At 42.6% G+C, this 14656-nt stretch overlaps 1 protein-coding gene across 5 annotated transcripts in view; it reads left to right on the top strand.

Moving 5' to 3' along the window:
• The window catches only part of RABGAP1L (RAB GTPase activating protein 1 like), a 227785-nt gene that overhangs the window by 155889 nt on the left and 57240 nt on the right, over nucleotides 1–14656 (top strand). For 4 of the 5 annotated variants that reach the window (XM_038144430.1, XM_038144433.1, XM_038144431.1 and 1 more), the window contains exon 19: nucleotides 11464–11592. In XM_038144430.1, the coding sequence (XP_038000358.1) occupies nucleotides 11464–11592 (129 nt within the window). Of the gene's footprint in view, nucleotides 1–3506; nucleotides 4689–11463; nucleotides 11593–14656 lie in introns of those variants that run through there. The other variant, XM_038144434.1, reaches the window with a different exon arrangement.

Genomic DNA, 14656 nt, shown 5'->3' on the forward strand with positions numbered 1-14656 from the left:
TGTGAGAAAGACTTCTAAGAATTTTCTTTTGCCTCTGGCAATTTGTGTCTTGAAAACTCTGAGAAAGAAGTGGTGTCTCATGTTTAATAATTCTGCATGGATTGTTATTTCATGGTGCTTTTTTTGTTGGCTTTTTGAACACATGTGAGTACCCCAGAGGTTTTCTCAGTTTAATCGTTATTTTGTTTGCTTTGGACCCTGTGACTTTCACGTGAGGTTCCTGTGTCAGGCAGGCATTTTGGACACTTGGTATCTCTTCACTTTCTCCACAACTCTCAGGACTTTGTAAATCTACATATCCCTCATCAATTTCTGTTTTCCAGGCTTAGTAATCACAGTCTGTTTTCATCTCCTCCTTTGGAGCCCTCTGATTGTCTCTAAATACCTCTCCATCTCTGTTATCCCCTTTTTGAAAAGGGAGGATCAGCATGGTGGATGATACCAGAGGAGAATCCCACATGAAGTTACTGAAGAATAATGCTGTTCTCTGCTTAGATCTCTGCTCTTTCCCTCTCAGCTCCCACCATTTGATGCATTTTGTTGACCTCCACTGTGCACTGATCTGATATTTTCATAGGACTCTCCTCAGTGAGTCCCAAGATCCATTTCTGAGTAGCAATTGTCAGCTCACAGTCTGTCATTTATGTGGAAAATTGATGCTGTTCTCCTTTTGCATCAATTTAGATTTATCTGCTTTTGACTTTCCTTGGCTGTTCTACTGCCCAGTCACTCAGTCTTTAATGGCCCTTCTGCAGTTCTTTATTGCAACCCTTGTCCTTAAATCCCTGAATAATTTAGGAGATCTGCAGACAGTCATCCCATTCTTCACCCTCTTCCCAAGCTGTTCAAGAGCAGCCCAAGCAGCATGGATCCCTGCTGGAGCCTGCTGTGGAAACCAGTTGGTTTCATGTGTTGTGTCTGTGTGTGATGATCAAGGTGCAGCCTTTGCTAGATCCAGATTGCACACTGTAATTAGCCCTGAAGAACAAAAACCACAGAGTAATTTCTGATAAGAGGTAAAGCTCTTACTGTGGCCATGATGTCATTCATGTGGATTTTCAGAGCTGTTCTGGTGCTGAATGTCTTATCCTTTTACAGGAGTGGACTTCAAATAGAACTTTTTCCTACCCATCTTAGTCTATTTAGCTTTTCAAAGTCAGTCATTTTTGCCTCTAAAATACAGAGATTTAATATTTTAAAATACAGAGATTTATAAAGGACTGCCCATCAAGATCCTTGGTATCTTGGTACAGAAGATATAGATAATATCAAGTGATAGATATAGATAATTTCAAGTGATATTCTGTACGGTTTTGTTTACTATGAGGTTATTTTGGCATTCATTTCTTCTGAGTTCAGTGGGCCTCAGCTGTGTGAGTCTGAGCAGCTCTGAACTGCACCAGAGCTGTGAGCAGTGAGTGAGCAGGCATTTCATGGATAGGAAGGCCAGAAACAGAATTTACCTGCACTTACAGACCAGACAGTCCATGAGATGGAAGCCAAAGCACGAGTAATGTGTGTTTATCCTCAGACATTTTAGTTGCTGCCTTAGTTATTACCTTTTGGGCCATTTTTAGGTTTTAAATTCACTTCAGTCAGGCCCTTCTGAAGAATTTGGGACAGTAATCCAACGGCATATATGAAGGAAAAATCACAGTTCCATGAATAAAAATAAGTTATAATAAGTTAAAGTGTTCAGTGAGGATATGGAAATAAGTTAAGAATGGTAGGAAGGATAAAAATCTGAATGATGGTTCACTGTTACACTGTGTAAAAGGAATTGCTGAAAAACATGGAACACTGGATTTCAGCTGATAAAATTAAGATTTTTTGGTCAAGCCTTGGAAGTTTTTGTATTTGAAACCTCTTTAAAATTTCAGGCCTGATATAAAAAATGTAATGATGGTAGTAGACTACATCTCTTGGGAAAATAACCCTGCAGGTAATTTTCTTCCCTCCTAAAAATTTGCACCTCATTTCTAACCTGAATTCATCTGGTTTTCCCCTTTAACTATTGGATCCCATTACAAATTTTTAGACTTCCAGACTTTATTTAATCATCAGTTAATTCCATTTTTCATAGATCCAGACCTTAACCAAAATGAACCAAACCTGAATTTCTGTGAGGATCAGAGTTATTAGCTGATTAAACTCTGACTTACACAATAAAGAATTAAAGGCTTTTGACACTGCTGGGGCTCTGAATTCCCCATCCCATTGCCTGTTTAGCCCTAGGGTCACTGGTGGCTTTGTGCCTGGTCACTTCTGTACCTTCTTCCCAGCAGCCACACTTCCAGTGCTCTTACTTCTTCCTTTTTAATGTTTTAAGCCAGGTTTTCATTCATGTAGAGCAGTAGAACCTGATGTTTTTAGAATATCATGCTTACCAGCATGTGTTTAACATAGAATTCAGAAATAGGCAAAGCTGCCTCCTTTCCTTTAAACCCTTTCCCTACAAACATTTCTAGTGTGTGACCTGTGCTGGGTTTGGCGCCTGTGTGCAGAGTCACAGGCTGAAAAATAAACCTGAACCTCTGGAACTGTGTGTGGATGGAGCTTGGGAAGAATGGGAGAGTTCCCATCCTGCCCACAGCCTTAACCTGGAATGAAATGTGTGTTGGTTGTGGCTTCTCTGTCCTGAAGAGATTCATGGCTTCTGTGCACAAGGCCCTCAGTGAACGCCTGCATCTCAGCCTGGCAGAATTGCAGCAGCCTTTGCAGATTTTCACCTGCACAGCACTGGTGTGTAACCTGGGGGATTTAAATCAGCTTGCAGAGCACCATCTGTGCTAACAGCCTGTTCACTGCTGCACATCTGCAGGGCCTTTAGCTGAGCCAGGCCTGTATCATCATCCTTGAGGCCCCATTGGCATCTTCTGGTGCATTTGACCTCTGACTTCTGCTTTAACACTTTTCCCAACTTAAGGCAACAACTTCAAATATCACTCCTTATCACCCTTTATATAAAAATACAGATTCTTAGTATAATTATACCTCAGTTCAATTTTCACTCAATGATTTCCATATTTTAGCTACTCATTAACATGTTTATTATTTCAAATCAATGACCCCATCCTATGGCTATTTACTTTCTATTAGTATTTGAAGCAAGTCTTTTTTTTTTCTTGATATGTTAGGAAAATGGTTTTTAGAGTTTAAATATACAGTTACACAAGTGTTTGCCATTGATGTGGTTTAGAGCTTCTCACAATATTTTAAATTGTGACCATTATGTTAGAAATGTGGAGTATTTCTGTCCGTTGCAATTGGCGATGGGTGTTGTTCTGTTACACACCCCATTTTATGATGAGGCTAATCAAAAAGGAAGGAGCATGAAGACATGTTTTCTGAAGGCAGCCCTGTGAGCTGGAGCAGCACCTGCCGGGCCGCCTCTAGCAGATGGCAGAGGCACGTGGGCTGTGTCCCGCACAGGGAGGTGGCGGGGCCACTCCAGGTGTGACATCACTGCATCCTCCTCACAAACGTGCGGCGCTTTTCTAGAATCCCTTCAAACGCATGTGCTGACATCATTCCCTCTCTGCCCATCGCCTCCAGATTGAGAAGCACCTCCCGGGAGCCCAGCAGTGCCGGCAGCGCTGCTGTTTTACATGCCTGAGTTTCACGCAGCAGACGGGCTCTGTGTGTGTGTGTGGCTTCCCCGGGCGCATCCCGACAGCCTGGCCCCTCTCCGGCCGCCATTGGCGAGGGGAAGGGTGCCCTGCCCCACCCACACCGTGGCCGTGTTTCATCATTCCGAAGCAGACTGCATGTACGAGCAATTCCATCGGCTGCGCGGCCGATCCCTCCCCGCTACGGAGCCTTAAAGGATGCAGCTGATGTGCTGCTGATTGAACAGCCAAAGCCCAGCGGAGAGCTGCTGGAGGGTGGCAGGGTGGGGGCCCGGCCGTCCGTCCGTGCTCACCATTGGTTTCTTATTACGGCATTCTCCCCCTGAGAGGCTCCCGGTGCCCAGGCACCCCCTCCTCCTCTTCCTCCTCCTCTTTCCCCTCCTCCTCCTGCTCCCAGCCCCCCGTTCCCACCCGTTCGTGCCTGATGCTGAGCGAGCGCTGCTCCCGGAGCGGGGATTGCAATGAGCTCATCCTTTTCTCTGTGCAGCCTCACAAGTGGCCGGGCTCTGCTGCCCTTGCTGCCGCTCCCGGCTCCCGCACGCCCGCGCTGAGCCCCCGCAGCTCGCCCTTGCTCTGCTCCCAGCCCAGCTGCCCCGCGCTCCTTCTCTGCCATTTTCCTGCTTTTTATGTGCATTTTTAGATCCATGGTTTCTCTGGTTTGTTTTTCAAATCTCCTTCGGACTCTGGCTGAGCCAGCACGGTGGATCATATTTTTCCTTGATTCTTAGCAAAGATGCTTTTCTCCTCCTGAGAGGCTAAAGGGGCGTTGCTGGAGCAGCCATCCAAACCCATTCCGGAGACTGGAGGCTGGCTCTCCTAATCTTGCACTTTCGGAAATCGCCGTTCATAAAGCCTGTTCTTCTCATTCTGGATTCTTACTACTTACTGCTCATGGAAGAAGGGGTACCTTGCAAAAGCCCGGCTGCCAAGCTCACCCCACCTGCCAAGAAGTCCCAGGACATGCACGACGAGAGGAGCAAGCTGGTGAATGAATACGCGTGTCGGGTGCTGGAACTTCTGGGCATGGGGCATCGCCTCTTTGTGCCTCGGCTGCTTGCGGTGAGATCACCTTTTCATGAAATGAATTCCTTGGGAATTTGCCATTCTCCCTCCCAACCCTGCCTCTGCCCCCAGGAGGGATGAGAGGGCTCTTGTTTTTTCCTCTCAGCTCCTCATAATCCATCTCCTAAGCACTGACTCCTTCTTTCTGATGTTGGTTCTGCAAGGCTGGACACTAGTCCTGCTAATGGGGACCAGTGCCACTCCTTTAATAGCTTGAAGGATCATCAGCCAGGGCTGAATCATAAAAAAAACATCTTTCCTAAATCCCTGAGTGCTTTTGTTCTCTGTAATGATTCCAGATAAGCAGTGTGCCCAGTCACCTTCTAGGTACTGACGCCAAGTGCAGTAATGGTCAGCATTTCACATCTCATACTTTTCACATCATAGGTTGGCTTTACAGACTCATTTAAAAATCAGGCTGTGTTGATGCATTTTGGCTTTTGGCTGTTTCTGTGTTTGGTTTTGGAAAGGCAGTTGGCAGTATGTAAAAAAGTTGAAAATGCCTGTGTAGAATGATCTGGGAAATAAATTGTTAAGGGTGTTTTCATCCATCGTGGCAAGTGCTGTCTGTGGGGGGGTGCCTGCAGTTGGCGTGCCATGCTGTGGCACAGAGAACACGCTTTTATCATTTCTGCTGCTGTACAAAGCAGCCCCAAACCCACAAAAGAGTGGAAAATCCAGATGTCAGTGCCTAGTCCTGGTTGGGTCTGCTCAGGGTGTTGTAACCACGCCTGGCTGCAGCTCTGCCTGGCCTGGCACACCAGAATGGCATTTTGTGTTTGGAATCCATGGGAATACAGTCCTTTCCTGATCCCCCTCATTTCCTATGGTGCCTTTCCTTTACTCCCACACCCATAATGTGGTTATATACAGTGACCTGTCCATTTTTTTTCATCCTACTGAGCCCATCTTGGTGCTGCTCAGGATCCACAGGAATCCATGTGCTCTGCATGTTACAACCTGTTCAGTGGTACAGACAGCGTGGGTGCTTGGAACACCGTGTCCCTGCTCTGGGAGATGCCAAATAGAAATCAAAAATTCCCATTGCTACGGTGCAGCTGGATTTGGGGATTTACAGTCACTTGTAGAATTGAGTGTAGTCCCTGATGATGCATGGTTTGAGCTGTTGGGTGTGTTACCATTATTCCAGTTATCTCCCAGTGTACCAAAACACTCATCCTGCTGATGGTTTTTTCTTGGGCAAGGGCTGCCAAATCACCCTGAATTGTGTTGTGATGAGCTCTAAGGAAAGCAGAGACAAAACCACCGAGCTCTTTTTCACTTGACTTAACCAGGCTTTGTATTTGGCCCATGGAGAACACCAGGCAATTTCACATCCCTTATCTTCCAGGCAGTTTGGCTTTGCTGAGTGGCATAGTATTGTTTATTAAAAGGAAATAAAGAGTGTGAAAAAGGTAAAATAATGCAAATAGGGCTTTGTGTAATGAGAGAGACTTGACTTGCAGAGCCAATGTGATTCCCTGTCAGGTTTTATTAGTCAAATATGCCTCTCCTGACACACAGGCCTTTTGACACACACCCTTCTCAGAAAGGAGAGACTGTGTTCTGATAATATGTTAAAAATGAGACATCTCTGAGGACCAAGAATTTGTACTTTAATCAGAACTGAAGATCCTTCAAAACATCAGTGTTTCATAAAATTAAACACTTGATTTCTCTTTTTTTTATCTTTTTTTTTTTTTTAATGTGTATAGCTTCTCTCTCTGCTGTGGTTTTGGGAATACATGCCTGTGATGGGTAGAGCATGTGTCATTGCAGTGTTATGTGATAAATACAATCTATAACCCTGTGCCAGTCTTAGAAAAATTCACCTCCTACCTGAGCACACTTCTGGGCAGGTAGAACAGCACCAGTTCTGGGGGGCTTGCTCCCTTCGGAATGAGCTGGAGTGGGTGAAGCCAGGAGATTTTCTTACCCACCTGCAGCAGTTCTGCATGTGGCAGGATGAACTTTGCCCTGTAAGTTTGGAGCTGCATAGAAAAGCAGGGGTGAAGAGGGATATCACAGGGTGTGCACACGATCAGTGGGTCTCAACGCTCCACTCACAAACCTTGAGGTCATTTTTTTTTTCCCCCACAGCATTTTTGTATCAGTGTGTTACAGAAAGCATGGATTTTACTGAGGAAAAGAAGTGTTTGATAATATAGTATAAAAAAAGCCAGCAAAGGAGTTTGGTGTATTGCCCTAGAAGTGTGTTCTGATGTTCCTGCAGCACAGTCCTGTCCACCAAACCTGCCCAGGCCTGGAGCCCCAGAAGGTCAGGGGATTTACATTTCCTCTGGAGCCACTGAGCAGCTCTCAGCTCTGGGGCTGATGTCAAAGGGCAGCACAGAGCAAAGCCCTGCAGCATGCAGCACTGCACTCTTGGGCAGCAATAAATAGATTGTGTACCTTGGTTTTACACTGTGTATCTTCTTCATGAAGTTTAAACCAGAAGGGTTTTTTAAGAAGTTAAATCTGTGTGTTGTAGGCATTAAATAACAAAAGATACTTTCATATTATATATATTATATCTAGATTTATTGTTATTAATATTGTTATTATATTATCTATATCTGGATATTATCATATAATATATAATCTATATTATACATATTTACATATATAAATACAGTGTGTCTATAAATGTATATACAAATATTTATGTATATACATTTATATACATAAATGTATAATTTTCATATTTATATATGTATAAACATGTTTATTAATGTATATTAATAACTTTCATATTTATGTGTATAAATACTGAAAAATTGGAGGATACTTACAAATATTTTGAGTGTTCCAGAAGCAAATTTAATGGTAAAGCATGGCCAGGTTCTTTTCAGCCTTCAACTTCTTGGCCTGATTTCTGACATGTGTTCAATAAAGTGTAAAACAGGTGGTTTATGCTCAGTGACATTCTACAGAAATCTAAATATATACCTAAAAATTCCATGGAAATAAGTAATTTTTATCTGTTTTTATGAAGGAGGAAGAACTAAATTAAGGATGTGCAGTGTGGTTCATCCAAAATTTCTTCTGCTGTGTTAGTTCCCAGGTGGGAATAGGAGTTTTGATAGAGTCAGTAATAAATGAAGCAGCAGGATTAATAATTGAAGACCAAGAAATTAAATTAAGGAAAAAAATCTAAGGCTTTTCCCTTTGTCTTAATCACAATTTCCTAAATATTTTGGGGAAAGCAGTAGTAACATTATTTACTTTAAAAAAGTTTAAAAAAAAAAAAAGAATTAACATTGTTTAAGGCTCTCAAGTTCTGTTCTTGCTTTTTGAACATTTGTTATTTCTCCAAACTTTACCTTTAGATTTGGAAAGTTTGCTAATACTTTTGGGAAAGGGCTTTTCCTAATTTTCAACTCATTTATTTAAGATAACTTTATTACTATATTGAAATACTTAAGCGATGTGGGAAGAACATTTAAGAACATATTTACTAAAGTCAAACCCTGGAATGCAAACTGAGCCTTTGCGTCATAATTCTGACTGAGTCTCTTTATTTGCTTGGGTTTGAAAATAGATTTTAATCAAAAATATGTTGATTTCAAAATAACATCTATAATAATAAAAAACTTTCCTGAAGTTCCCAAATGCACAGAAATGCAATGCACCTGCCAAACTTTAATGATTAACTCATTAAACTTAGAGATGATTTAGTAAGAGAAATCTGCTGTGTAGAAATCAGCTATTGGTGAGTTTCAGGAGTTGAGTGACTTCAACCAAGGATTTACGAATCTCTGCCTCTCAAACAGCTGCCAAAGGTTTCCAGAGAAATCTTTATAATTTATTGGTTAAAATCACAAAATGTCGAGTAATGTGAATCCTGTCTATTTTTCACTTTTTTCTTGCAATTTTAATAGTGAAACTAGTATTTTGATGAACAGGTGATTTTAAGGAAATGAAAATATTTTCAGTGAAGTGGAAGGAACCGATGTGACTGGGCTCTATCACTCATTGAACCAACCTGTACAATTTGATGGTTTGCAGTTTGCATATCTATAATCTTAGTTCAGTGAACTCTGTTGGAGAAGTTCTTTTTTCCAGGATCTTCTGGGATTTTCTTTGACTACAGTTTTTTTCAGCATGGAGAACTCAAAGTTGTCAATAGTTACATTTTAATAAATGGCAGGGGACTGTTAAAAATAGTACTGTAACAATGATTCAAGCAGAGGCCTAGGAAAATTAAATCTGACTTGAAATGTTTTACACAGAATTGCTGTAAAGGAAGGGAAGAGGAGGGGACTGGATGTGCAGGAGCATCCCGAGAAGGCAAACTGGCAATGTAATTGGGAAATCTGTTTGAATTGGGTAGTGATGGCAGATACCAACATGGCTGAGAACCAAGGAAGAGAGATGAGCTGGGTATCGAAATAGAATTTTTTCCAAATATCCATTAGATTGGACATTAGTAAAAATTTCCTCACTGGAGGGGTGCTCAGGTATTGTAACAGGCCTGCCTGGGGAAGTGATGGGGTCACCATCCCTGAAAGAATTCAAAAGATGTGCAAATGAGGCACTTGGGAACATGGTTTAGCAGTGGACTTGGCAGTTCTGGGTAAGGGCTTGGGCTTGATGATCTTAGAGGGCTTTTCCAACCTTAACAATGATCCCAAGGTTTCTATGATCCCATGAAACCTTTACTGCTTCTCCACCACTGTTATCCACTGAACTTCCCTGGAAGCCCTGGAGTTCCAGCATGGGTTTGGCAGAGGTGCTGGGCACAACTGGCTGCTCCCACCACACTCAACAGCTTCCAACAACCAGCCCAGTGGGGGTATGAAACAGTCATTGGCTTTAAGTATGGCAGGAGCATTCACAGCCTCAGGAAAACTCATCCAGGAGAAGTGTGATATTGGCCATGGCGGATCTAATTCATCCCATACCAACTGCCCCAGCTTTCTGTCAACATTTCATCCTCATCAGATTGGGCCTCAGCCAAGTTGTGCAGCTGCCAGTGATTGTGGACAGGATCAGATGGGTTCATTTGTAAAGCTGAATGTTTCATGGGTGTGGATGGGATGGTTTGTAAAGCTGAATGTTTCATGGTTATGGATGGGATCAGATGGGTTAGTTTGTAAAGCTGAATGTTTCCTGGTTGTGGATGGGATCAGATGGGTTAGTTTGTAAAGCTGAACATTTCCTGGTTGTGGATGGGATCAGATGGGATGGTTTGTAAAGCTGAAGGTTTCTCATCAGCACCCCTGAGGCAGCTTTTCCTGGGTCCCTGCAGTGATGACCCAGCAGCTTCTTTGGCAGTGAACGATAGGAGGATCAAATAGATCTTGGGGGAACTCAGTAAGGAAAGAAAAGAACAGAGCTGGACTTGGATTTTGGAAAAGGGCCTGGAGTGACAGGACAAGGGGGGATGACTTCAAACTGCCAGAGGACTGGGTTAGATTAGACATTGGGAAGAAATTCTTCCCTGTGAGGGTGGTGAGGCCCTGGCACAGGTTGCCCAGAGAAGCTGTGGCTGCCCCATCTATGGAAATGTCCATGGCCAGGTTGGACAGGGCTTGGAGCAACCTGGGCTAGTGGAAGGTGTCCCTGCCTATGGCAGGGGGTTGGAATGAGGTGGCCTTTAAGGTCCCTTCCAGCCCAAGCCATTGTGGGATTCTTTGGATTCAAGTGGATAACAACAGTTAAGAATCAAACTTTGAACCAATGTGTGTGTGATGTACCCGCTGTCTGTAATGAGGCAGAAAATGACACTGAGTGTTTGTTACTCATGAGAAAGCAGAGGATGCCCACATAGAAATGTTGGCACACGTGGAAGTGGTGGTGGTGGTGGTACATGAGCAATTAATTCAGCAATTAACCTTAACCAAAAGTGCCTGTGCTGCTGCTGAGGTATTTGCAGTTACACACATTACGCAGTGTAGATCTCTACCATAGGAGTACCTGTGTTGACAGAGTTTTGTTTACTCTTTTCTGGGCTAAAACCCTTGAAATTCACATTCTTGAGATAATGTCCTGAATGTCTTGTCAGGACCTTCAGTTTCTGTGAGCCATTTAAAGGAGCTATCCCAAGGCTTGGCATTTGGTACCTTCTGAATCTCTTGGTGCAGGTCTGGTAACCTGGAGGATGGATACATTTGTCCCTGTGAATCACACAGGAGTGGATTCATGATGACTGTGTAACATCTTCTGGCCTTTTAGACTTGCCATCACTGAGAGGTCCAGGAGCATGGCAGATGTAGAAATAAGCATATAGAACGTTTTCTGGCATGGTGTTCTTTGAGAAACTGTGTCACAGACTTCAGCACATTGACTTGCTGATGCCTAGTATGAATCATGTGCTTCTGCTCTTCATGTCTGTGACCATACATATATTAAATATATATACTTTGTCTTTTTAAGGCAGTACCATGAGTATCAGTGATGCTCTAATGCACAAGCTTTCCAGGAAATACAGGAATTTCTCCTAGGTTTTTGTTGTGTGCTTGTTTGTTTGTTTGTTTTTCTCTTCACTGACATCTTGACAGGCTGAGCTCCCTTTCTTACCTGGCAGGTATAGAAGGATAAAATCCATTCCCATCTTGCAGCCCTCTGTGCTGCCCTGCCTAGGATTCCTTGGATGGGCTTTAGCCTCTGTTTTATGAAGCAGAGTTAAAAGAGCTGATTTCAAGGAGGATGACTTCGAGCTAATGTGAATATTGGTGGTCTGGAATGCATCCAGTAAATGACAAATCAAGTAGAAGAGCGTGACTGCGTGTTCCCAGGGTTTACTGTAGTTCCCTGTGCTTAATTGCAGACCTCCAAAGAGGACCTTCTACAGGCTGATTTTGAAGGAGCTTTAAAATTCTTCAGGGTTCAGTTGCCCAAGAGGTACAGAGCTGAGGAGAACGCCCGGAGACTCATGGAACAAGCTTGCAATATTAAGGTAAGGATGGACTTCACTGCTTCTCACTCAGCCCGGAGTTTGTACAGGAAGAGTAAAATGCAACTTAAGAATGGCAGTAGCATGTGGACAGTAAAGAAATTAAATCACTGGTTTATTGCTTTTTATATATATTTGTATAATTACACACACACACCTTCTGTCTTTAAAGAAAGTGAATCTGTGACCTTTTCTCTCTTTGTCTGCTTGGGTACAAGCTAATAATTAAAACAGAAAAACGGTGCATCATCAACAATTATCAGAACTCACTAATTCCTTATTTGTTTTAGAAACAGTGACTGCAGTAAACCAATTAATCGCTGTGTGATAATCATGCAAACAAAGCTCAGATATTACTTGTTTTGCTCAGAAGCTGTTTATCTGCTGAGTGCTGTGTATAATACATCTGAATTGAGGTAGAAATGAGTTTTCTTTGTTTATCAAGCTTACCAAGACAGAATTATGTTTTTATATTCTACCCTACCCAAGATCTGCTGTCAGAAGTCGGGCTACTCTGAACTTACTGACTACAGGAATTGGACTTGAACCAAATTAGAGAAGCATGGCTGTAAGCTGTTGAGGGTGGAAACCTGTTTAAAATGGCTGCAGAGGTTCATGAAGTGGTCATTCGGAAGGTCTTGGATTTCTTTTTTTTTTTTTTTTTTTTTGTTGAAATATGTATTACTATGGAGAGGCTTAATGTTTGATCTTGGAGAAAAAGTGTTTTAGTCATTTCTTGGAATGTGAGCTCTGATGGGAAGTGCATGTTTGATGTGGCCCAGTGATGCACAGAGAACATCCCACTAGGAAGAATGTTCCTGCAACACTCTGCCTCTTTTTATCTCTCTCAATATATTTGTTAATTTCCCTTGTGCTGTTTAATTTCATCATTTATTAAGCAAGGGCTTTTTCCCTTCTGGTTAAAACACAGATCTTATGAAAAAATAGGTCTTGCCATCTGAATGTTCCTTCCAGCCAAGGAAAAAATATCTGTGCAAATGTTTTAGTAAAATTGTACTTGGATTCTGCTGCTGAAAGAGACTATTTGTGAGTACAAGGCTGCAGTTTGATGTTTAGTATTTAGTCCTCTGCTTGGTTGTCGAAAATGAGTAATTTAAGGACTTAGCAAGTACAGGAGAATTACCTTTATGCTACTTTGTGTGTATTTTCTGATGGGAGGTTGATGTAGAAGTCTTCATGGTACCTGTTGGAAGAGCTATTTGTCAATTTTCTCATGCCTTTCTCCATTTCTTGTGCAATATATTGTATGTCACATGATGTTATTTGTCATTAGTTTTCCATTTAGTACTGGATGTATGTGTATGTGATGTGCTTTACTGGGGAAGTATTTTGAAATGCACCTGAGGGAGATGCTCATTGCTCAGGGTTCAGCACCTGGGGCCAGTTGTGGGAAGAGGGTGACATTCTGAACTGTTAGTTGACAGGAAGGGGGTGCGTTTGACAGTGAATTAATTCCCTGCATACACAGGATTTCACACACTGCATTCTGGTTAAGAGAAAAGCTCAGGTCGGTGTAGCAAACATGGAGTCAAGTCACTGCTGTATTTTCTGGGACCCCTGTCATTGGAAGGAATGATGCATCTGATTCCATGTTCTTAGAAGGCTAATTGATTATTTTAAGATACTGTATTATATAAAAGAATACTATACTAAACTATACTAAAGAATTCATGAAGGATACAGACAGAAGGCTGGAAAGATAATCATAAAACCTTTTGACTCTGGAGAGAGTCCCAACACAGCTTGACGCTGCTCAGCCAATGAGTGAAAACAACTCACACCAGAAAGCAATGAAACAATCACCTGTGGGTAAACAATCTCCAAACACATTTCACATGAGCAAAACACTGGAGAAGCAAATGAGATAAGAATTTGTTTTCCTTTTTCTCTGAGGCCTCTCAGCTTCCCAGTAGAAAATCCCGGGCAAGGAGATTTTTCAGAAAATGAGATTGTGACAATTCACCCCCTTGTGTGTTAGAGAAGTGTGTGAGGATTAGTAGGAATTACTGAAAAGGAGGGAGAATTCAGCACCGAGACCTGGGGCTATCAGGGGTGGGGAAAAGTGGAAGGTTGAAGTCTCCTTCTGCTGTGTCAGTAACTGCTGCTCTGGTGTGATTAGGGAGTTGGGCTCTGCTGAGTCCCTGAGCATACAACTCATCCTGTAAGAGACTTCAGGAACTTAAAGTGAGGAAAGTCAGCACAAGACCCCATTGGAGGGAGGGTGAAACTTATATTAAATGAGTGTATGTCCCCAGACTTGCACTCTTGTCACAGGTGCCACTCATCCCCATGGTCATTGGACCATCTGTCTGGCCATGGTCTCTGGTGTGGGATGAGGATGAGGAGCAGTGGCTGTGGAGCCCTCAGTGTGTCCTGGGATCCTGTTAACTGGTGACAATAAATTGACTGTTGCACATGTTTTTTGTACTGTCGAGGAAGGCCAGGAACGTGTTGGCCTTGGTGGTTTTGGAGTCTCCATCTGTGGAGACACTCAAAACACAGATTGCCCTGAGTGAGCTGCTGAAGGTCACCCTCCCTCAAAGGGTGGTTTAGACAAGATGTCCTCCAGAGATCACTTCCAACCTAAACTAGTCCATGATTCTATAACTGGATGTTAGAATCATTGAATTTATTTACCAACGGGTGCTAATAATTGCAGGAGCTGACATGCTCAAACAGCAGATTTTTTGATCTTGATCATCACCGGTGGTAGAGTCCCAGGGAAGACAGAGGTTGCAGCAGTCTGTCTTGTTGAATGCAGCAAAACTTGGTCTGTTAAAAAAAAAAAGCCAAACCAGACCCTTAAACTGCTTTTTTGTGCTGTGTGAAAGAGGCACTGTGTGTCTTTCCACTGCTTGTGGGCTGTATTAGTACTTGTAGACTAAACAATAGAGGGCTTTAGAGCAACTATCCCACAGTAAGTGAATGGAGGATTTTCGTCAGATTTCTCAGCTAATTACAGAGGCATAAAAACCTAAAAACAAAAACTGTGTTGTGGCCAGGCTTCATAGTGAGCTGTATCTTTTCCAGTATTTCTTTTAATTTT

Source organism: Motacilla alba, chromosome 8, assembly GCF_015832195.1.
Source record: "Motacilla alba alba isolate MOTALB_02 chromosome 8, Motacilla_alba_V1.0_pri, whole genome shotgun sequence".
Lineage (NCBI taxonomy): Eukaryota > Metazoa > Chordata > Aves > Passeriformes > Motacillidae > Motacilla > Motacilla alba.